Here is a 25054-nt window from a genome sequence, read left to right as displayed (position 1 = left end):
GTAGGTACAGCAGTTACTGAATATTTAAAAAGGCATAGAGATGAAGCAATAAATGACAAAGTAAAGCTGGTGTTCCTGGGCATTAATAACTAATGGGAACCTTTGAGTTATAGGCTGCTCTAGTTGTAATGAAAGTGTCATTGAAAATCAGCAGTCCGCCAAGGTTATTATTATTTATACATAATTGATGGCGGAACCACAAGGTACATGTCACACCCTGCGACTGCTAACACCTTGGGAACAAAGATGATCGAAGTCAACAGAAGAAAAGGTCACAAAGGAGATGCTCCCCAGGCTTAGATTTACCCCAGAATAGCCACTGAGGGGTTATAACCAAATACTTACATGCAGTTACAACAATGAGTTACAACCCTGCCTGATTATAAGTTGTCATTCTCAAAGCTCTCATATCTAAGGATAAGATTAAATATTTATTGTTAAGACTGTGACGTTTAGGATCATTTATATTTGGTTCCACATACAATGACAAAAATAAAGGTTTTTTCATGCCCGTCATGTCATGATTTGACATCAGGGAAAGGTTTCACATTTTTAATTAGTATTAGTAGTAGTAGTAGTAGTAGTAGTAGTAGTAGTAGTAGTAGTAGTAGTAGTAGCAGCAGCAGTAGTAGAAGTATTGCTGTTATGTGGTTGTAAACATTAGCCTATTAGCCTGTTATGTGGTTGTGAATATTGTAAACCACGTTCACGTAGTAGCGGGACAATCGCTGCATGTGTGCACGCTCACACAGGAAGCCATGGAGATTTCTGCCCCAGTTGACTTGAACGCCTCTAAAGGCACAGCGGTGACGTCATCGCAATCTGTCGAATCAAAGGGCCGTACGCATCTTTTATCGGTGACGTTTCAGGAAACGTGTACTTTCTACTACAATATACACAATATCCGAATAAATCAATTTGACCCTTATAGTACAACCAAACGCTACAGTAAACCAATCTGCAATGGAAACGTGTACTCTAGTATCCATGTCCATTCTGCTTGGTGTCCTTGTGAGATGGGGAGTTTCATTCAATTCATATTCAGGTAAGATGTGGTCAACATAGTGATGGCATGTTGCATCCTTCAAATTAAACAGCTGCAGTATAGTTTGTTGTCAACATACGTAATACAATAATTGTACATATAGAGAGGCACCGCAGGATACTGTAATTAACATATCAACCAACCTGCATGTTTTTTTTTGCAAGGTTTCAGTCTGCTTTCATTACTGGAGGAGTTGGAGGAGTATTCAACGTTAAGTTCTTATAATGCAAAGACGCCTAAGATATGCGTGTGTTTTTTTTCCAGGTGCAGGTAAACCGCCTATGTTTGGAGACTATGAGGCACAAAGGCATTGGCAAGAAGTGACGTACAACCTGCCCATACAGGAATGGTCTGTATAGGTCTGCCTCTTCAGTAGCTCATAAGAGTTGTTTGTCATTTGGTTAGTGCATGATAACCTTGAGTGTATACACACTAGTATGTCTCTATAACAATTTCTATACCAATATAGCATTAAGCTACCTTCCCTGAAGTAGAGGTCACCTGTCTTGAAAACAATCTTGTACATTTTGTTCCGAATGTCCTGGGTGATTCTCCAACAGGTATTTCAACACGACGGAGAATGACCTGAACTACTGGGGTCTTGACTACCCCCCTCTGACTGCCTTCCATAGCCTGCTATGTGCTCATGTGTAAGTGTGCTCATAAACTGTTTGGAAACACAGTATTTTCATAAACAATATACCAAATAGATAAATATAGAAAGACACTTGATTATAATCAGAAAGTAGGCAGTTAAAGTATTTATCTAGTACCAGATTTTGTAAGCAGTTACAAGAACGTGAAGTACTTACTATTTAACTTTTTGTATTCAAATTATCCAACTATATATATATATATATATATATATATATAATGTATATGTATGTATATGTGTGTGTGTGTGTGTCTGTGCTCCTAATATTGCGGCGGCCATGGTGATGTGACGTCTTATGTAAAAGCCCTATATTGTGCAGAACCACAGTGTTGGAGCTTTACAACGCACACCTGCTATAAAAGACTTAAGGTCAACCAACGTGCTGGAATCACAGAAAGCACAAAGATCTGCTTAGCACCTCAATTAGGAAACAAAAGCGTCCAACACCTGCTTTGTTTCTTGTGTTATTTACTCAGAGCTAAGCTGATCAACCCTGAATGGGTGGAGCTGCTGGGATCCAGAGGATACGAAAGCCCAGCACACAAGCTGTTCATGAGGGCCACAGGTACGGGCCCGCACGGCCACTCAGGAAGGGATATTTCAGAGATTTCATACACTGTATTGCATGCACTCTTTTCACTGTATTTCATTCACTGTATTTCATACACTAGATTTCATTCACAGTAGTCATTGTATTTCATACACTAGATGTCATGCACTGTATTCACTGTATTTCATACACTAGATGTCATGCACTGTATTCACTGTATTTCATACACTAGATTTCAGACACTGTATTTCATACACTAGATTTCAGACACTGTATTCACTGTATCTCATACACTAGATTTCATTCACAGTAGTCACTGGATTTCATCAATTCACAGCCTTGTTGTCTCTCAGTTCTTGCTGCAGATGTGCTGGTCTACATCCCTGCCGTGGTTTTATACTGTTGCAGCCTCACCAATGGCTCCACCAATAAGAAGGTAAGGCATGTTTTGTTGTAGATGTTGTATGTATGTATGTATCGTATCACTTGTGGAGGGAGATCCACAGAAACACAAGCTATTGTGATTGTAAAGTTGTGGATATAAATGTGACTTTGTTGAAAAGGAATCATAAGAAAGAATATAGAGGAAAATATATATGTAAATTGGAAACAAAAAACATAATTGGAACAAATATGAATGTTTTGTGTTTTTATAAGGTTAATGTCTGGTATGTCTACATTTACAGATTATCTACGACTACTTGGATTCCATTTTTAAATAATTGTTTGCAATATAAACAGATTTTTATCATACTTTTTAGATTTAATTGTAGGTGATTTAAGTTGGATTAAATGTAATCCCCTTACTTAACTAACCAAATACTAAAATCATTCCATCCAGGTCGGCACCTTGCTCTGCATATTGCTCTACCCAGGACTCATACTCATCGACTATGGCCATTTCCAGTATCCTTTGTGTACTAAATACATTTTCCCAAGTCTGAAACCAGCCATATGCTTTCCTTTGTGGTGAATCGGTTTTCCCAAATACTATAGACACAAGAAGAAGGCCATCAATAATATTGGTTGCTTAATTATCCTGAGGTACAGCTGTCATACTATTCACCTTAGGGTTACATTTCTTGTCTTCCGCATTGTGTTGAAACTTCGGCTAGCTACGGCTAGTTAGCTACATGGGTAGAGACAAAAAGCAATATTAAAAGTTGGGATTGAGGGATTGTACTTCGCCACCCGAGGTTAAGGAACTCCTCCAAGTGGGTGGATGACATGCGGCGCTGGCCTCAGGTGTCCTGTGGGGATACTTTTAACTATTTAGTGCTGTCAGTGGGCGTCGATGGGTCGGCCATGAACAATTTTAAGAGCACGGAGGCTTATCAATATCTACACAGTGGAAAGGTTGGTCGTGTTTTGCATTGAGAGAATGAGAAGGAGTGTTTTTTTTAAAGCAGCAGTCAACCCCAGTCAGTCAAGCACACCAAGTCACCAAGTCACAGTGCATGGGTGTTAACCAGGAGGGTGAGCCGGAGGAATAACTCATCCCAACCATTTCTCCGGTTAACCGGGAGGATGAGCCGGAGGAATAACTCATCCCAACCATTTCTCGGGGTATGAGTGTTGGTCTGGTGGTCTGCCGTCCACAAAATGAAATGAACAGACGTAGGGCTTCTTTGGAGCGTTCTTCAAGCTTAGCGCCTTCAGCCACATATGCCGGTTCTCATCACTGGACGGCGGAGGATAAAGATTGAAAGTCGCCCCACAACATTCTGCCGTGGTTTTCCTGTGTACAACAGTATTGTTGCAAGGACACCCGTCTTTTATTCCAGTTGTTATGACAGCCCCGCACAGAGCAAATAATGCTGGTCATCTTCACTAAAATAGCTAATGGTCCACTGCTGCAATGGACAATGGAGTTACTCAACCGCAAACACAAAAGGGAACCAACATGGCGCCCCCTTGTTGCCGCGCAGGGTGAGGTGAAGAGTATGGAAGGTTATCTGACCGGCCGTTTTTGTATTTATTGTAAGAAAAAAGGTAGTACTGTAGAACTTGTTCCTGAAAAGATAAATGGATAGAACAGAAATGGAGCGTCCAAAGCACAATTTCCTATACCTTCTGGCATTTGAACAGAAACGTATATTTAGTGTACATTTCTATATGGCTGCTGGATCAGTAGCGATGTAGCGAAGATCAGCACCACAACTCCTATCCTCAGAACTTGAAATGAATGAATAATAAAGTTGTGGTCCTTGACGGCGTTCAGGTACAACGGGTTGAGCCTGGGCCTGGCTCTGTGGGGGGTGCTGGGTCTGGGTCTGGGCTGGGACAGCCTGGGCTCCCTGGCCTTCTCTCTGGCCCTCAACTACAAACAGATGGAGCTGTACCATGCCCTGCCCTTCTTCTGCTACCTCCTGGGGAAGTGTGTCCAGCAGGGCTTAACAGGGAGAGGGTGAGTGCCTGCTGTACCTTCACCTCCATGCTGACTTTAAATCCTTCTTCCATTCCACACCACAACCAGATGTAATCCACACTCTATTGCCCTTACTTAAGGGGAACATTTTATAGGCTTTTCTTTATGAATTTCCCTCCCTTTTGCCTTTTATAATTGATATATTCGATACGGATGGGTCAGAATATTCGATTATTCGATTATTCGCTCCTGAGGGTCAAAGTCGATTTTTAACATTTGGACCGTTAACATTTTTTCCCCATTCAAATAAACAAGAATTAACAGACAGAACTAATGTTGGTTCTGTAGCACTAGTTCTGTATTAGTTTTTTTTAATTATTATTGATCATTTACAGAAAAACAATATACACAATACACAAGCATAAATATTAATATATACAACACAAACACTGATCACTGTTAAAGTTTGTTTTTTTTGCGTTTAAGATATTAAGTGATTAGTGATTATTATGGTCGAATAACCACCCACTGATTATTCGACCATGAAAATTTTGAGTTATTCACATCCCTAATATTCGATAAGCCGGTCAATCTTTGGCCACCGACAATCTATACAAAATAGATTCCATAAAATGGCACAAACTCTGTCGTGTGTGTGTGTGTGTGTGTGTGTGTGTGTGTGTGTGTGTGTGTGTGTGTGTGTGTGTGTGTGTGTGTGTGTGTGTGTGTGTGTGTGTGTGTGTGTGTGTGTGTGTGTTTATCTTGTAACAATGTACCAAGGGCATTTAGTAGCAAATGGAGAGGTGGATTACAGGGGGCTAGGGCAACGATATGACCAGTTGACACTCTCACCATTCCCAGGCTCCTCAGCTATTTGTGTGTGTGTGTGTGTGTGTCCAGCTGACCACATACCCTGACCTGTTCACAGGACTTTCAGCTGATGAATGGCCTTCTTGCCATTCCTCGACAGAAAGTAAAACACCCAATTTAGGAGACGTGTGACGGAAGAATTGTTGAGAAAAAAAAATATATATACGTAAAGTGTACTTAACTACACGTAAAGTGTAGTTAATGGGCACTTATTGTTTTTATTGTGTTCAAATGTATAGTTTTTTAAAATTGTATTTGTTGCATTCGATTGAATAACCATGTTTATGTGTATGCGTGCCATTGTGTGTGTGTGTGTGGGCGTGCGTGTGGTCCCCACCCCTCCCCCCGTCTGTCCACCATGAAGGCTGTTCTCGCTTGTGAAGATCGCAGTGACAGTGCTGGTGACCTTTGCCCTCTGCTGGCTGCCCTTCCTGTCTGACCCCGGGCAGGCCCTGCAGGTGCTCCGGAGGATCTTCCCTGTAGCAAGAGGTCTCTTTGAGGTAGGGCCAATATGTTGTTTTAGAACAGCCCTGCTTCCTAATAAGAATAATAACGTACCACCACACACAGGTCCAAACGTCAACATTGTAGGTCAAACCTTTTTGTATTTGTGTTATTGTGTTATTTAGAGCTAAAGTAATTCCAAATGTCATAGTGAAATAATAATAATATCTTTAAATTAAATAATATCTTTGTATATAACATAAAGTAAATCTACTATTAGGGTTAACTTGTTTGCAAAGTAAAACCAAACAGCCTTACTTAGTGATGAAGTGAGCTGTGTGCACAGGCCTGCAGGCCACTGGACGGGTCAGCATTCGGCCACAAGGCAAAATATTGCATAGGGAATATATATGTTATATATGTTCCTCAAATGTAGTCAACCAAGCAGGCCGCCATTGAACCTGTAACGCGGCTCGGAGGTAAATATTTTTTTGGTAACGTAAGACATGACAGGTGCTGGGGAAGAGGACCCATGAAAACAGAGTGTATTTCTTATTTTCCTTTTTCTGAGAAGGACTCCTCAACACGTCACCGAGCCAACATGAAACAGCTGTTAATTAAGTGACGTCTTCCTCAGCGCTGTTTGTTATGGTGCTGCCGGGTGCCACTGGCCAGCGATGCGGGCTGGCAGCGCGGGCCGCGCCTCTGAAGAGCAAACATATACTTTTACGCTGGCCGGTTCCACCCAGGACCGGGGGGGGGGGGGGGGGGGGTTGGAAGCCGTTTGAAAAGTGATCGCAATGAATCGTGCGAGGCACAGAGTTTCCAAGCAGGGGGGGGGGGGTTGTGTGTGTGTGTGTGTGTGTGTGTGTGTGTGTGTGTGTGTGTGTGTGTGTGTGTGTGTGTGTGTGTGTGTGTGTGTGTGTGTGTGTGTGTGTGTGTGTGTGTGTGTGTGTGTGTGTGTGACACTGAGACCCACGTCGCCCTCTCTAGTCTCTCACGGTGGCACCCTTGGCAAGGTGTCACACAAGTGAGAAGTAATTGAAAATTCAAATAGTGTGTGTGTGTGTGTGTGTGTGTGTGGAGGAGAATGTAATAAACTAATTGGGGAAACTGTGCATGGAAGCAGAGTCTGCCGGCGAGGTGGGAAAGGGCTGGAAGTACAAGGCTGGCGACTGGTGGTGAGAAGAGGGTCTGGGGGGGGGGGGGGCTGAGTGGGTAGTTGTAAGTTTACCCACCGGCCGGCGTTCTTCACGTCTAAGGTTGCTTCCTGCTATGGCCAGAAGAAAAAAAAAATAATGGCAGCAAATGCTTGCGCCTGTGAAATTCCGCATCGGCATGGGCTACTGAGCGGCTCCTTCACCTATAAGCCGACGCTGCAGACCACCAGCAGCCCCCCGCCTCCACCTCCTCACCACCCATTCATGTGTTCCCTCCCGGCAGCATTCCGCTTCAAGTTATTTGGAGCGGAGCGGCTGGGAGAGCAGAGAGTGAGAGTTGGGAGGGCGGCCCAGGAGCAGGGTGGGTGGTGGCGGGGGTCTTCTAGTGCTGACTAGGCTGACCGTCCCCCACGTCAGATCTGCACACAGCTGAGCCCCGAGCAGCTGTGTGGGAGAAGGAGACGCCAGAGACGCAGTCTCCAGGATAGGATCGCACGCCGTCAGGACCCTGCGCATTCTGTCTGCTCAGGCCCCACCCCGACCCCCGTGCTCCTGTGCAGATGCATTGTGGAATGCCCTTGGGGAATCTTCTCTCCATTCTCAGGGTTGGGAATGACGACTCGGGTCAATGCCACCCATCTGTTTCATGCTTTACTGTTTTCATTTAATGCCCGGCCCGACTCTGAGCTCTTTACATTTTAGATGCTTGTGGTGGATTCAAAGCACAAATAGAGCATCAGCCATCAAACCGTGTGTGTGTGTGTGTGTGTGTGTGTGTGTGTGTGTGTGTGTGTGTGTGTGTGTGTGTGTGTGTGTGTGTGTGTGTGTGTGTGTGTGTGTGTGTGTGTGTGTGTGTGTGTGTGTGTGTGTAGGATAAGGTGGCAAACGCATGGTGCAGCCTAAACGTCCTGATAAAGATCCGCTCCATCTTGTCGTCGGACTCCCAGTTGTACCTCAGGTAAGCTCCATGTCTACACAGCCATATGTACAATTGAGTCGATTTCCTGCACCGGTAAAGACACTCAAATATGACTGTATTCATTCAAAGGGTGAAAATCAAGATCATCACCAAAAGCTTCTGGATTCAGTAGTGGCAGCCGCTCTATGAATCTGATGCAATATTAGTCTGACCTTTGAGCTTTATGAAATGTTTTTTATTGTGTGTGGCTGTGTGACTGCGACATTTCTGGAACACCGCTATAAAATCGGAACATAATTCTCTTTCCTTCCCCAAAGCTATTGGAGCCCCTCGGAGAATGTAGGGACACCACAAACCGCAATGGAGGGATACACTTTAAACCCTGGTGGCTACATTCATGGCCCATGTGTGTTTACAACATCATTTCTTTCTTGTTTTTGTCTTTGTGCACACCGCACACATTCAATTAGGGATTACGTTGGTACTGCAGTACTGAGGCACTGTGTGTATTTGTAGAGAATCAGCTGTGAAAAGTGATACCACATACACACACACACACTCTTAATCTGTTGCCTATCTATATCTAACCTTGGTGGACACAATAAAAAACGATAGGGTGTTGTTTTTGCGGTGGAGGGGTCACATGGGGTCCTGCCCAGATCCCTTCTCCTCTAGGGAGCCGTAAGACCCTCTAATGGATCTATCATGACATGGCTGCCTGCTGATTATCTCACACCCATTTCCCCAAACACTTGGTCTTCCTATCACCACCACCACCACACATGAGGGGGGAGAGGCGCTGAGCTGGTCCACTTTCCCACAGGGCTGGGTGGTACATGGACCAGAGCCACCAACCTGCGTCTGGAAAAAGCCTTGGAGCAGGTGGCACAGCTGGCTCTGGGCTAGAGCGGCAGGGGCTAGCTAGCTAGGCCGGGATTAGCCAGGCTTGGCTTATTGGCCGTACGTCTACTACACAGTCACATTCCAAAACACTTGAGCTAGATCCCTGGCAGCCCTCATCCATATGTCAGGGGTTAAAAAAATGTTTTCAACTAGGCTGGCTTTTTCAAAATCATTATGTATGAATATCATTATCATAACCAGATTGTAACGATCATATTAGGAATGGCTGTATCTTTGTCTTTCAGTTTTGCAGTGACTCTTCTAGCCATTGCACCCTCCTCACTGAAGCTTCTGAAGACGCCCACCTTCTGGCACTTTAGACTAGCTCTGGTAACAAAGCATCTTTCAACATCAGACCATCGTAAACAGTTAACTGTTAAAGAACATCAGACCATCTTAAACGGTTAACTGTTAAAGAACATCAGACCATCTTAAACGGTTAACTGTTAAAGAACATCAGACCATCTTAAACGGTTAACTGTTAAAGAACATCAGACCATCTTAAACGGTTAACTGTTAAAGAACGGTTGCCAAAAGTCACTGATTCAATCATTTCAATGTCAATCCACTTCTAGGTCAACTCCTCTTTGGCCTTCTTCCTTTTCTCCTATCAAGTCCACGAGAAGTCCATCCTTCTAGCTGCACTGTGAGTACATACATTTACATATCCCATCATCTAAAAGAAGGTTCAAAAGGTTTAACGTTTGGTCTATAAGGACTTTTTTATGTTATTGTTCTCTTGTTGCTTTTCCCACTTGTTTCAGCACATTGGCCTCAAGAAATCGAGACATTAAATCATTAAATGTATTATCGCTATAATATCTCTATCCTGTGTGGTTTAAAGTGTACTGTGTCTCCATGGAGGGAATTGACACGGTGCTGTGGTTGACCCCTGGTTTCCTAGAGCCGCTGTTGAGAGCTGCTTACTGGAAGGGTTATGCCCCTCTTGTCACACACACACACACACACACACACACACACACACACACACACACACACACACACACACACACACACACACACACACACACACACACACACACACACACACACACACACACACACACACACACAGTTGGAGAGAAGCCTGAGTGTTTGCTTTTGAACCAAGTGGTATGTGCATAACAAACATACGTGTCTTGTGAAATTAACTTTCAATGAGTTCCTATTGCGTGGTGTGCATATCTACTTCTTATTATTGGAGTATATCTAATTCTTCTTATTGGAGTATATCTACTTCTTATTATTGGAGTATATCTACTTCTTATTATTGGAGTAGATCTAAGTGTTATCAGCCTATGGTGGGAGTAGATCTGAGTGTTATCAGCCTATGGTGGGAGTAGATCTAAGTGTTATCAGCCTATGGTGGGAGTAGATCTGAGTGTTATCAGCCTATGGTGGGAGTAGATCTGAGTGTTCTTATCTCAACAGGCCGGTCTGCCTCCTGCTCAACGATCTGCCCTTGGTGTCCATCTACTTCCTCCAGGTCTCCACGTTCAGGTAAGAATAATAGATAACCTTTTATACAAGACACAATTAAAGGTCCCATGACGTGCCACCAGGTGAGGTGTGATTAGCCGTTACAAGCCGTTTTGGAAATCTGCCCCTTATGACATCACAGGTGGGCGTGTCCACCCAGATGTGTGACGGACAGATGAGCAACGTTTGCTAATCACACCACACCTGGTGGCTTGTCATGGGACCTTTAATCTTCTGTTTCCCCCAACACAAAATATTAAATCGTTTTTGAGTTTGTACTTTCCATACTTTCCATTTATGTAAGAATACATATATATTTATATACTTATTCATATGGGGGTCTCTCCCACCATTAACCAAATGAACCAGTAAGCGATGCACTTCTGGACCCATGCTGGAGAGTTGTTACTGGTGGCCCGGACTCTGTGTTGGAGTTGGGAGCGGTGCAGACTCCTTAGATGATAGGATGCAGATGAACAGTCCGGGCACACGCCCCAGAGCACGGCCTAGAGCCCCGCCCTAGAGCCCCGCCCTAGAGCCCCGCCCTAGAGCCCCGCCCCAGAGCACCAGAGCACCAGAGCACCACGCCCCAGAGCACCACGCCCCAGAGCACCACGCCCCAGAGCACCACGCCCCAGAGCACCACGCCCCAGAGCACCACGCCCCAGAGCACCACGCCCTAGAGCCCCAGAGCCCCAGAGCACCACGCCCTAGAGCCCCAGAGCCCCAGAGCACCACGCCCTAGAGCCCCGCCCCAGAGCACCACGCCCCAGAGCACCACGCCCCAGAGCACCACGCCCCAGAGCACCACGCCCCAGAGCACCACGCCCCAGAGCACCACGCCCCAGAGCACCACGCCCCAGAGCACCACGCCCTAGAGCCCCAGAGCCCCAGAGCACCACGCCCTAGAGCCCCAGAGCCCCAGAGCACCACGCCCCAGAGCACCACGCCCCAGAGCACCACGCCCCAGAGCACCACGCCCCACGCCCCAGAGCACCAGAGCCCTGCCCAGAGCACCGCCCCCGCCACGGGCCCAGAGCCCCGCCCCCGCCACGGCCCCAGAGCCCCGCCCCCGCCACGGCCCCAGAGCACTGCCCAGAGCCCCGCCCCCGCCACGGGCCCAGAGCCCCGCCCCCGCCACGGCCCCAGAGCCCCGCCCCCGCCACGGCCCCAGAGCACTGCCCAGAGCCCCGCCCCCGCCACGGGCCCAGAGCCCCGCCCCCGCCACGGCCCCAGAGCACTGCCCAGAGCCCCGCCCCCGCCACGGCGCCAGAGCCCCGCCCCAGAGCCCCACGGCCCCAGAGCCCCGCCCCAGAGCCCCGCCCCAGAGCCCCGCCCCCGCCGCCGCCCGCCGCTCAGCGTCTCTGAGTTTCCCCAGCTGTTGGTCAACTCTGCTGGCATCACTAATTGTTGTGCTCGTGGTTTAGCATAAGGCTATCTGTGAAATTGAACACGGCATAGTTTGCGTGCCTTGGGTCAGGGGACGGCTCTGTATGTGTTCACTACAGTTCAGCATCGGCCAAGTCCGCCACACGCGCCCCGAGTTAAAACAACACAACAAATCCCGTCTTCTGTTGGGCCAAGACGCCCCTGAATGCAAGAGCGTAAGCAGAATTACGCCTGGCCGAGTAAATGCGCCCTATCTATTAAATGGGCAAAGTATGTATTTCTACAATTTCCAAAATGTGTTTTTCTGAATAGGGCCAGTGTTGTTGGACCGGAGGGAGGAGAATAAGGGCTTGTTGTGAGAGGTTACGACTTAATCACTAATGGGCTGGGGAAATATGTGATTTACTAAGAATCAACTGTTGTTCTTGCTCATGTCCCTTCACTAAACAGAGCTTAACTAGAAGCCCAGACTATCCCAAGGGCACTGACACACACACACACACACACACACACACACACACACACACACACACACACACACACACACACACACACACACACACACACACACACACACACACACACACACACACACACACACACACACACACATATATATATATACAGTATATCGTTTTGCCGTGTATGTAACGTCCATTTCGTGTGATTAGTCACACGCACGAGCAGTCTGTATCCAAGAGTTAATAATAATAATGATGCCTGCAGGCTGTTTGAACACATCGCCCCTCTCTCCCACCCAGCATGTTGCCGTTGCTACTGAAGGACGGCCTGCTGATGCCCTACGCAGTGACCTCGCTGGCCTTCCTCGTCCTCAGCACCCACCTGCTGTCTGCGCTGGAGCCCTGCAGCGAGGCCCAGCTCCGCCTGGAGGGCTACCACCGGCTGGCCGCGCTGCTGCTGCCTGCAGGCCTGCCCCGTCTGGACCTGGCCCGCGTCATCCGCTGGAAGGTAAGGCCTGGGACAAACCCACGGCCCCTGGTGGTTCTGGAACTCTTCTTTACCTTTGTCTTTCTGCTAAAGGTCCCATGGCCTGCTACTTTATGGATGCTTTTATATACTGTAGGTGTTAGTGGGCCCCTAATACAGTACTTGAAGACGTTCAAGAAATTCAGCCCCCTTTCTGGTTTGTCTAGGATGAAATAGAGCGGTTGACACCGAAATTTTGACTATTGGTCCTGTCTCAGGTATTTGACTCATTTAGAATCGCCCCTACCTGCTTCACAAACCTGTCCTTAACCAACCCTAAACATTGGTTTTCAGGAATGTGCAACTCACCGAGTGGTTAGTGGTGTTTGTTGATGTTCCAAATCAAGTATCGTAGCAAAATACAGTTTCTGTTGTGTTTTATTTGGCATTTTGTAAAACCCATTGAAACAGAAACCGGACCAGAAACGGATATGGGTCTGTTTACGTTTGGTTGTAGTCTTTTCGCTCGGTTCTCCTCATCAACAGTAGGGCTGAAACGTGTGAAAAGACTACAACCAGCCCCTCTTTCCGTCTCCGGTCAACGAGCAATGAGTCTTCCAACAGAAATCAATGGATTTACAAAATAAAACACGACAGAAACTGTATTTCGCTACAATACTTGATTTGGAACATCAACCAACACCACTAACCACTCGGTGAGTTGCACATTCCTGAAAACCAACGTTGAGGGTTGTTTTATGGACAGGTTTGTGAATACCCATAGCCAGCCATTCTGAAAACAGGCAGGGCGATTCTAAATGAGCCAAATACCCGAGACAGGACCAATAGTCAACATGTCAGTGTCAACCACTCTATTTCATCGTAGACAAACCAGAAAGGGGGCTCAATGTTCAAAATACCGGAATTGTCCTTTAATAGAAGTTGAGTCATATATTCTGTGTGTGTGTATGTGTGTGTATGTTAGGGTATATTAGTGTATAGCGTTGTCGACATGGTACGTCCCTTTGCTGACTGCATTCACCGCGTAATAACGTTACTCGTTTTTAATACATGTGAATTCAGTCTTGGATTCCAGTTACGTATTCATTCAACATTATGCATTCCTTTGCTTTTATACTACCCACATTACTAAAAAGCACTGCTGGTGCCATATCATATATTTGTACTTTTATTTTTATCATATATTCTATATCAACATATTTTCCACCGTTACTGCTCATTTCCTCTACAGCTCTAACCACAACTCTAACTTTCCATTAATATAAATCATGGTTGCTGTGGTAAGTGTGTCTAAAGGAAGAGTCTCCGTAGACGGGCTCTGGTAGCAGTCTTCACTTTTGCAGGTGCAGTAAACATTTCCACGTAACAGCGAGCTCCACCAATCAGAGATGTTGTGTCACACTTCAGGATTTATGGGTAGTGTAGTGGTTTCAATGACATTGTGAATAAAACGTGTTTTTCAAAAAAACTAGATGTTCCCCCGATTAACTTGTGGCTTCTACAGGAGCAAAAACCACAGATTCACAATATCACAGCGCGTGGTACGTATAATTTGGATGGTTACAACATTAAGGCAATTAATCAAAATCTCTATAATGAAAATTGATGGGATTTTAACTTCCGGACCCACACACTCTATTGTCTTGCAGAGATGTTTATTTTTGTTAGCAGCTAGCGCCGGCCTGTACCGTCTCGTGACACCAATTTGTACCTCAAGAGGTGATTGCGTGTCCAGTCTGCCCTCAAGACTGACACCGCTTACCATGTTGACATGGAGCACCAAAAAATACTGAAACATCTCCTTTTTTAAGACACTTTGTTCACAGGCTAAAACAAGTCTAATCCTCTACGGTGGTGCAGAGCTACAGGACCACCTGGGGCTCTGCTGGTCATAACGTCAGCGAGGGGGGTGGAAGACGCACAGCCGACCAGATAAAGACCCCTGTGCTGTGTGAGCTCTCTGTGGGATCCCAGCCGAGGAACACCTATATACTCTTATATACTCGTACTTATATACTTAACCTGATCACATATTCCTCTTCCCACAGCCTCTGAAGTGGCTACGGCCCCTCGGGTCTTTTTATCTGCCCCCCCTCCCCCGATAGGGTGTCAACAGAGACCCACCGGAGGTGTCTCTTTATAGAACGCGTCATTAACACAGGTTCGCCTGCGTATATTTATTTACACAAGCAGCATAAATAACGAGAGGCTGTGGCGGCGGTTGGGTTTCACCCCGCGGGGCGTGGCGGGGGCGGGAGGGGGCTGTAAACGGTGTTCCATCGCCCCCCCTAATTTAGCTAGTGTATATCCCTAAAAAACATACATGGATAGTGATACTCTGTGAGGGTGTGATCGCCCACACCACATACACACACACTGGGGCCCAGAAATAGGCTCTGACAGGGTCACATGTGAACTGGCTGCTCTGTGATAAACAAAATAATGCAATAAAATGCAATCCACTCTGCGTCAACATGGTGGATTGCATTTGTTGTCACGTAGTAATTAATGACAACCCCTAATGTGAGACTTTGAAGTCTCTGGAAATCAATACTTTTGTTTCACTTGTAATTAACAATTTGTTCTTCTTTGCTGCCAGATTTTTTGGGGGTATTTGTTTAGAAGCATTTCATGGTAATGCCAGCCACAGACGGATGACTGACTTAAATAATTGTGTCACAGTCACTGCAAACCTCCTGATAGAGAGGTGGTTTCCACCCTCAACTCTTCAAATGCCCGTTCGAGGGACATTCCCGACCATCAGACCCTCAACTGAAGCACAGCGCACAATGACGCAATTGAGCACTTAAATGATAGGATGTGATCTTGTGAAGGTCAGCTGTCCAACGCTTCACCAAAGTAATGCTTAAAATAGACATACATTTGAAAACAAACTGTATACCACATAAGCTACATACAAGTAAAAATAAAAGTAATTGATATATTGTAGAATAAACCTCTAGTTACACTTCCCTTGTGCTGTGAATGCAGGCAGTAAATACCTAGTAATATATATATATATATATCTATCTATCTATGTATGTTTCTCTTTCAGTTCTACAGCAGCGTGGTGTTGATGGTGGGTCTGAGCGTGGCCAGCGTGGTGCTGCCCCCTCCAGCGGGGCTGCCCGACTTGTTTCCTGTGCTGGTGTCTACCTTCTCCTTTCTCCACTTCCTGGGAACATTCGTCTACTTCAACGTCGTCCAGCTCAGCGCGCCGCAGGGCAAACAGAAGACCGCGTGAAACTGGTGGAAGTTAGGCAGTACGGCGCGGTCGCGCTTCATGAAAAAACAGTTGGAGTTGACGCTAGGGACCGGAAGGGCTTGAGACATTGCTTTAACTGGTGGGACCCGACCACAAGCATCATGGGACTTAGTGGTAGTGGTCAGTCCCTTCAGTTCACTGATCCAAGCTATTCCTCATTGCATCCTTTTTAAATTTTTGTGTTTTATATTTTGTACCTATTAAACTATTCAAAATGTATGTTTAAAAATTAACGTTATCGTTTACAGAAATTAGTGTATATATTTTGCCTCCGTTTTATTGTGGTGTTATAAGTCACAAAAGCACTCCCAAATGTGTCCAAAAGACATGCTGATTAATGATTCTCTGAAACAAAAATTAGACAAACTATATTGTGGAAGGCTTTTACTGAACAGGAACCATCCATCACAGCGCGGCAGCTCTTGGTCCTGTACTAAATTAAGTGCACATTTAAAACCAAAAAAAAAACAGCGACAGGTCTTAAAGAGAGATGATGGAAAGTGGCATATCTGAGCATGATGTCATAAAGTTGAAATACCACAGCAGAAAAAAAAGGACATCTCTTTACCACCGTTTCCTGCGTGTTAATGACAGGCATTAAAAAATCCCATTACAACAATAAATGTTATCAGGCCAGCAAGGGGCGGAGTGTGTTTCCGTGGCAGCAGGACCCGGTTGGGCAGCCAATGTAAGACTAGGAGTTAAGGCAGAAGAGGGACCGTTACAATTACCACCCTGACATAAAACGTACGTGTGTGTGTGTGTGTGTGTTTCCTAGGGGGTAAATTGTAGGTGCCCGTGGTTCTTTGCAATCTCAGACAATCAAGCCTCTTCTTTAGAAATAAGCGGTAAGCCAAAGAACGCTAACAAAATGTCCACCAGCTCCCGTCATTACCCAAACAACTCATCTAAATAAATGCACAATCAATTTCAAGACTAACCACCAATACCCACAGCAAACACATCAAATAATTATAGATGAATATAAACATTTTGGCTATTGAACGAAAGACGGCTCGGCCAAAGAGCAAAAACACTCCTCCGCTTTAGTGCCACATTATTTAGCATGCAGTAAAAGGTGCAGAACTAAGCCTCCATCTTTAATGTGAGGTCGCCGGCGCTTCACAGCCCATGTGAATTATTGATAGGAGAGTCTCTTCCATACATGAGATTTATGACCTTCTATTTCCAGAGGAATCGCATGCCTTTAATTACAAACAACGTTGTTCCCGCGCAGGGCTGGAGCCAGGCGCAGCGGCGGGGAATAGGCCGCTGTCATCGCCCAGCGGCGGGCTGATTATCCACAGACACTTGGACTCCAGCTCTGGGCTCGGCTGACCCCTGGTCTGCCTCACAAGGCGACTCGTAAAAAGAAAATGAGCGGTGGCGTGGAGCAACGGCGTGTGAGCGCTAAAGAGTGGAGCCCCACTGTTGGTGCTGGCTCCTGCTCCTACCCCACCACCGCCCCACTCTACCCTCGGCGTTGGCAACAACTGCGATGGCGGTGTGTGTGTGTGTGCGTGTGTGCGTGTGTTGAAGGGGAAGTGGCGGACGTGCCTCCGCGGACGGTTGGCTGGGGTGCGTACAATCTAAGAATCCCTGCCTACAGCACGTCTCCTGGTGTGGCGGAACAAAAAGGGAGCCCGTATGAAAATGTTAGTTTTGTTTGTGGCCGCGGCCGGGCTTTGTCCTTCACGCGGCCTCTAAGGGTGATAAAGTGAGAGCTACACGATCCACCTTGGGCAGAAATAGGAAATGTCGCCGTGAACACCAGCTGTTGCGTAGGTCAGTTGACTCGCTGCAGCCGAACAGCCCGGGCCTTCCCAGGCTCTGCCAAAGTGTGTGTGTGTGTGTGTGTGTGTGTGTGTGTGGTTACCACAGTAGTTGCTCTACACGGCCTAAAGGGACAAGAAAACAACTTTATTGATGCAGTGGAGTGCCAACATTTGTGGGTCCTGAGGAGGAAGTGGAGCAGGGTAGACTCAGTCCAAGGCGATAGCTTCCAGGGTCTCACTCTCCACCACCGTGTCTGCCAAATCCTGCACCTCCTCAACCGTAGCCCAGCGACGCCTTTTCGAGACACCTCTGCCTCAAAACCGACAGCTCTGACTCCACATTTGTCTACCGCCTCGTCTCCCGGGCAACAGGCACTAACACAAGACGCCGGAGCGACTCCAATACCTGCTGACAGCCATGACACCCTGTTTGCAAAGACCTGCAAGGGGGAGGTTCAACGTGAGTTTAACTCGTCGACAAGGAGCTTGACGGACACGCCACTCAACCCGAGATGAGAGGGTACAAGCAACTTGAGGGAGAAGTGTCTTAACAGCCCTTTGGTAACAGCTCATAGCTAGTAGTACTGAGGTGTTAGACCGTCATACCTTATCCCAAAATGGACTTCAGGAACTCATAGGAGCTACCTGCCATGGCACCATCTACGGAGAGAGAGAAAGGTTTGATTAGAGCCAGAAACACTGGTAACGGACATTGTTTAAATATATAAATCACTGTTATTGAAATGGTCGGTTGCACAATAATAGCCAGTGATGCTGAACCGAGGCCAGACCTTTGTCTTTCATTTATTTATCCCATTGACGTGATCGTCAATTGAATGCCTTGTTATTTTTTGTCCACGCAAATCATCCTGCCTGAGAACACTGCATGCCCTCTGGTGTCACGTCTGCTGGCTTCACTTCAACCAAAGAGCCAAATATACCACTCCCACATACGGTGTGTTTAATCCAAAACGCATTAAAGTCTACGAGTGGCCGGCAGGCTGGGGCTTGTCCGTGAGGATTGATGTACCGCAGAGTCGTGGAGTTGCCGCGGCAACGTGGGCCATGGGGACCCCATCACTTTTATGACATCTTAAGGGATCTTCAGTTTTAATACAGCCCATTACGGCTGACGTACAAATCTTGGCCGACATGGTCCTAGCCTATCTGTGGCCTGATCAATTTCTATATTGCTGAGCAGAGCCGTTTACCCTCATTTTGTCATCACAAAATTCATATCGTACGGGACTCTCTTATGGAAAAAGAAATTGCAATAAAAATGCGTTACAGATCCAGAGATGTGCCCGAGTCAGTGCTTAGCTGTGACTTAAAAAAAGGCTTGGTCGAGAATAAAATTTGTTTCTGCGGTAAGCAGAAATGTTTAAATGTTATTTATTTTTATGCTCCTAAGAAAATATATTGTGACGGGCTACATTGATTTATAACCTAACCGTGTATCGGCGTTGGGAGGCAGGGCCAGAATTTATGAATCCTTTGCACAACTCCTTTAATTGAATTTTCCAAATCTCTCACCACACACAAATAATCAATACCTGCTGCTGGGGAAAACTTGCCTCAGAATTATTATGGCCTTTCTTTTTCAATTCTGTGCTCATCAGCACACAGGGCCGCGGTGGGTCTGTGGAACGCCTGCTCCACCCTGGAGGATTTATGCCGGGCCGAAGCTGATTGCTCTCCAAAAGTGACTTCTCAAGAATGCTTAGCGAAACTTTTGTTAACCTTTCAGTGAGGCCGGGAGCGCTATGATCTTTGCTCTCTCGCTCTGACGAGAGCAGGCCAGTCCAAACGCAGGAGGAAAGGCCGAAAGGGAGCCACCATAGTGGCGGTGAAGGAGACAAGGAGCCCAGGAAAAGGAGGTGATGATGGGGAATGAGGGAGGAGTCGGGCTGGAGGTTAAAATGTTCCTCATGGGTTCTCCAACGCATTCTTCAACAAGACTTGGACCTCTAGCTCCCACTTTCTGATGCAGGTACACCAGTTCTTTCTAAAATGTTATGGGATTATTAACCTCAGTGCATCAAAAAATCTAAAACCATAGCACTGATTTCAATATCATTCAAGTTAAACTCTCCCCCACTCAACTGTGTTGGCTCTATATCAACATGCAGCAGTATTGAGGAATGCGCCTTCAGCTATTGAGCCTCTGGGTTTAAAACGGATGGCCGGTTCAGCCACCTCACCCACAGTCATGTGTTCTCCTCCCTGATGGTTCTCCTGTGGGATTGTGTCTGCTTGTCCTGACCAGGTGGTCAGATAACAGTCCCCAGAGCAAGAAGAAGAAGAACCACCATAAGGAGAAGAAATATGGAGGGTTTTCCTTGCGAAGAATTTTACAAAGCAATATCCAAAACCTATAACAGAAACAAGGACCACCAGCAGCTGTGTAGAGTGCCTTAGTCAACACAAATAAAACAGGCAGGGAAGGGGTAGGTCAAATGTACCAAAGACATTGGTAGACTACATCTGAAGGCCAGGCGTGCCTTTGATTATGAGTATGAGTCTTAATAAAAATGTTACCTTCCAATAGTCAACCTAAAATGACAAATTAATTCAACAAAATAAGAAAAGATGTGGGGCCAAACTTGAATTTGCTTCTCCTATTTATCCAGATAGTGAACGATTGGGTAAATCAATCAAACAATTAGTTATCCTGTTTCTATATGTAATCGACAAGCCTAGCCTTTAAGCCTTTATGCATTACATTTACAAACGGAAGTGGAGTGTGGGTCTGGCAATCCCATGACTTGCAGTGGATTGTGTTGTCCGTTAGCGAGAGGACCCATTGATTTAATGGGAGCCACTTAGAACTGCTGCATAAAAAACAGTGATCTTGTGTGGCTGAAATAATCCCTACAATGTCACCACACAATAAAACAACCATTCATGTGCCATTCAGAATGGCACATCAGAAATAACATCAGCAAAAAAGTAATGTAACTACTGAGTCAAAAGCTCAATACTCACATTACTCAATATTAGTATATTCAGGCCTATTCTGCACTTTAACACACACACACACACACACAAAACACACACCCACCAAGCGAGAACAGTGATTGTCAAAAATGTCAACAAACAAAATACAACAGGAAAAAAATCGGTGGAACATTTTTCACGTAAGATGGTGTTCCATGGCAACATGATCCGTCTGGTTCACGCTCCCCACAGATGCAGGGCAGTGTTCTACAGTCTGTTCAGATACACCCTGGCACACGAAGGGCCTGGCGTTTGGAGCTCTGTTGTTGTAAGGAGGTTTACACACCACTCATACATTTCATGGCAGCACCATGTGATAAAAAATGTGACATTCCTGCGGTTGGGGATCCACAATGCAACACGTATGTCGGCCAGTCTCACTAGAACTAATTAAAACAATTTCTAACAACCTCATCGGAAAACAAGCCTGACTGCAGACAATGTCCTCCATTCAGTGTCACACAAGTCACCATTATGTGATTGGATCACAAGAATGGCTTTGCTGGAGGCATTATGTGACTAAAATAATCAAATTAATTCTATCCCTGGGAAATCGGCTCATTGACTCGTTTGTGTAACCGTAAGAAAAATGTTGTGTTTCTCGGAGCCAAGATTATCTAAAGCGGTAAACAAGTGTCCATTGAAGTGATATCGCTGAGAGGCCTAAGAAGAAATAGAGGGCGCGCAAATGAAATGACGATGGCTCTATCTGGATGTCTGCCAGGCCTTATGATCACTGTGTCTTCATTCTGTCAACACAACAACCAACGGTGCAGTGAATGTTCCGTTATAATCTATTCATTCTTAAGAGTCCCCAAAGGGGAGCAATACGTTTCTTTGTGCGTCAGGATCGACATTGTCTTTGAGCGACTTTAGTTGGGACTGTAGCATAGCTTGTTGAGCAGCTTCGGCAGAACCCTTCATCATTTCAAGCTAATGGATGAAATGACGTATGACGGACCCCCTCCAGGCTACCAATGTCCACATAAATGCATCCTACAAAAAGGGATGCATTCTACACAAGTTCTCGAAGGACAAGGGAATTCATTTCTATACTTGTGAAAACCTTATCTCTGATCTGAAAGAGGTTCTTTAATGTCCTTCAATCCTGGCAAATTGCAATACGTGCATTTTTGTTTTGTTAGTGATGACTATGAATAGAGATAAGGCTAAGCAGAACCTTACCTTTATATAGGCTTTGGCAGAAACCGCTTCCTTTCGACTGCAACTCTGCCCTGGAAGCTGGAAGCATGGAACGCCGTTATACATTATATATTACAATATTAACTAACCAAATCGGGGAATCGCCATTATACACTGAAGAAGGGCACACGGCCCGAAACGTCTGTTTATGGCGATTAAAAGTTTTGAATGCAACTGAGAGTGCTGTCCTTGCTTTCATGAAACAATATTATGACACGTGGGATTCAGCACCCAGTTAAGTTACAAAAAGAAGTCTAGTTAGTGTAAGCGCGTTACTTCATAAATGAGGGAAATTAACAAAATTAATTGAATAGTTTTAACAACAAACGGTTTTAAGAAAGGATATATAAATCTTGACTTGTGGATCTTGTATACCATGTAAACATTCAATTCAGCTCACTAAATACCAAGATATTGATATCCAATATGTATGAAATAACCTTGACTTGTCATTACCAATGATGACCAAATTGCGGTCACTCTGTACTGTATACTTACTTAACTGTCTGTTTCTTGCAAGTTCAGTTTTCCAATCAACAGAGCCTGTGGTAAAGAAGCTCTGCAGCTCTGTGTTGCCCTCTGTTGCCTGTTAAAACACAGGACAACATCAGGCCCCAGACAAAGGATTAGGTCAAATAATTGAGGAATTTTGGAAGGTAAAAGTGATGTTCAGAAAGGAGCAATAAAATCTGATCACTCTCAGGATCCATTTTAAGTCTGCCCTTTTCTCACTAATTAAAATGCTGGCGTCCAGAGTTAACATCATACTAAGATAGAGACTCAATATCTTCTATTTCTCTGAAGCTAAATCCACTCAACAAAACTAAATGTTACTCACTACTATTTCCTCCAGATTTTTCCTTGCTTTGATGAACGCCCCACCTGATTCTAGGAGTTTGGATGTCAGGGTGTGCAGTCTGGTTCAACAAAAAGAGCCATTGGAAAGTACAGAACGTTAGCACACATTTGTTATATATTCTAGAACATAGATATAAATGTAATCATTGATCACTAATCAGTTTAAATATCTACTATTAAACTCTAAGCCATAACAATTTAACATAAAAGGGGAAATATATTAATGCACAGATTTAAATATATTCTATAGTAACCATTATCAATGTATTCTTTTCATGAAACAGTTGTATTTCTCTTCTTGGATAGTATCATAGACCACAGCTCATTGTGAACTTTGAGGTCAGAACTAGAATATAGAATGCAAAACTAGGATTTGATGGATAGAGCAGACACCAAATGTCTGTCTTGGCTAAGGAAATGGCTCTTGTGTTAAAGTGCTCTTATACAACTATTTTTAGTGCTATGTTCATCACTGATCATTTAGCCAGTTAAGAATGGCCCTCGTTCTGTGTCTCCTGCCATTAAATTCTGATAAGTCATAATGACCATCAGTAGAGCGGCAATTGAAATATAACAACTACTAAAGTGGGCTAGCTCTTGGTAACCCCTTGTGTTCTGACACACTGGCATCACACAGATCAAACATTTATTTACGGCACCCGGCCAATCACAATAACAGCATGTATTACAAAAAACAAAAAGGCTAATGTTTGTCTTACTCTTCAACATCTCTGTGTAGGAATGTTGGCTCATGAGCGCTTTGGCCTGCGGATGGAGAACAAGTAAAAAAGAATACATTGTACATCAAAATAGACCTAATGCTCGATACGTTTGTTTGTCTGGTTTCCCAGAGGATTCCTAGAAATGTTACGAAATATGTTTTCATACAAACACCAAGACACAGCTTGTGTTCAAATCTGGTGGTTCTGCAATTATACATTTAAGTGTTTCATAACTAAGATGTTTTTGATTATATCAATTGTTCTGTAATATCGAAAACTGTAATGAAACCATTTTGTAGCAAAGAAATTAATTGCAGAGAGGCAGCTCATTCTCTCTCGGACGGTTCCCTTTGCTTTGGTGTGTCTTCCGCTTGTTTTTCTGTTCAATTACTTGAGACACCTGTCGTGTGTGTGGGTCTTTTCTCACTTAAAGCCACAAACACCAACAAGCATCTGAAATGATACTGTGAGAAGCGAGCGCATACTGATTTGATTATATATGGTTGAACATCTTCAAAGTCATCCGTATTGAAAGGCTCTCCCAACCTGCCGGAAGCCTTCCCGGGCCGGGGCCGTCGCGCTCGGCTTCATGTGGTGCAGCTGATTTGAGAGGTTCACGCTGAAAGACCAAACTAATGCCTCAGTTTGAAATGTTATGCATAATAATGTTTTCCACATTCCAGTCAATTTCAAAAACATTTCGTTTTTAGGCTTTAGTTTGTAGGCTATATGTTGCGGATAAGTATATATAATTTAATCAAACAACAACATTTCAAGTATTAACCACTTTGACAAATATTATCGTAATGACATTAATACTTACACGTACTTTTTTAACTAACGCTCTTTTAGCCCTATTTAAAAACAAAGGCCACAGTGAGTTCGGTAGTGAAATGAGTACTTGCAACATGCAACAACAGAATACTAAAGTAGAAGAGTTCAATCACACCCTCTGCCAGCGTTTCATAACGAGGGGTCGAGGAAGAGCTTGACCTATAAGCTATATTTAATATTGCATGATTTGTAGCCAAAAACGAAACTACCTTTGGCACAATATGCAAATTGCAAATTTCATTCAGGGTATTTACAATCTATAATTATTAATTATAACAGGACAAAAGGGAAATAAAATACATACAAGTAGTGTCAAACTTTATAATAAAATGTAATACATTCGGAGACTAACGTCCATGTTTCTACTGTTTTGGGGCGAATAACTATCTTAAACAACTTACGGCATATTTAGAAAAAGATGAATTGCGAGTATACGTGCGGAATAGCGAGACCAAGGATCAATCCAACGTGTATCTTATAAACAGAATAAATATATATAAATATATATAAACATAAATATAGTTTGGTTTATTAGCCTCCTCTGGTGATGTTGGCGTGTGCAGCTCCGGCAGTCCGTCCAAAACACGACGTGAAGGCTCGTTCCTTCCCTGTTATCTGTGGTTGATCCCGGTCGTTTTGAAGTTTGTGGGTGTAAAAACAATGCTACATA

General features: G+C 44.8%; 2 protein-coding genes across 3 annotated transcripts; one reads left to right on the top strand and one right to left on the bottom strand.

Annotated features, from left to right (window-relative positions):
* The first annotated feature begins 888 nt into the window (after positions 1-888).
* alg6 (ALG6 alpha-1,3-glucosyltransferase) lies at positions 889-18179 on the top strand. The gene is made up of 15 exons (XM_084472629.1): positions 889-1045; positions 1310-1394; positions 1606-1695; positions 2177-2265; positions 2604-2686; positions 3092-3156; positions 4472-4657; positions 5853-5988; positions 7965-8050; positions 9160-9244; positions 9490-9560; positions 10346-10414; positions 12544-12751; positions 15786-16843; positions 17233-18179. The coding sequence occupies exons 1-14, from the start codon at positions 964-966 to the stop codon at positions 15972-15974; spliced, it is 1524 nt and encodes a 507-aa protein (XP_084328755.1). The 5' UTR covers positions 889-963; the 3' UTR covers positions 15975-16843; positions 17233-18179.
* itgb3bp (integrin subunit beta 3 binding protein) lies at positions 18076-24900 on the bottom strand. 2 transcript variants are annotated; one of them, XM_084472630.1, is made up of 9 exons: positions 24786-24900; positions 24374-24404; positions 24097-24169; positions 23548-23593; positions 22809-22887; positions 22469-22556; positions 21953-22009; positions 18377-18430; positions 18076-18210 (listed from the first exon to the last, which is right to left on the bottom strand). In XM_084472630.1, the coding sequence occupies exons 1-8, from the start codon at positions 24788-24790 to the stop codon at positions 18378-18380; spliced, it is 432 nt and encodes a 143-aa protein (XP_084328756.1). In that variant the 5' UTR covers positions 24791-24900; the 3' UTR covers positions 18076-18210; position 18377. The 2 variants fall into 2 exon arrangements, with proteins under 2 accessions (XP_084328756.1, XP_084328757.1); XM_084472631.1 differs by having other exon boundaries at positions 24380-24404.
* Between the last annotated feature and the right edge of the window lie 154 nt (positions 24901-25054).

The sequence above is a fragment of the Micromesistius poutassou genome (assembly GCF_964030765.1).
Source record: "Micromesistius poutassou genome assembly, chromosome: 9".
Lineage (NCBI taxonomy): Eukaryota > Metazoa > Chordata > Actinopteri > Gadiformes > Gadidae > Micromesistius > Micromesistius poutassou.
Note: the sequence above shows the minus strand (reverse complement) of the source record. Positions and strands in the feature narration are given on the sequence as shown.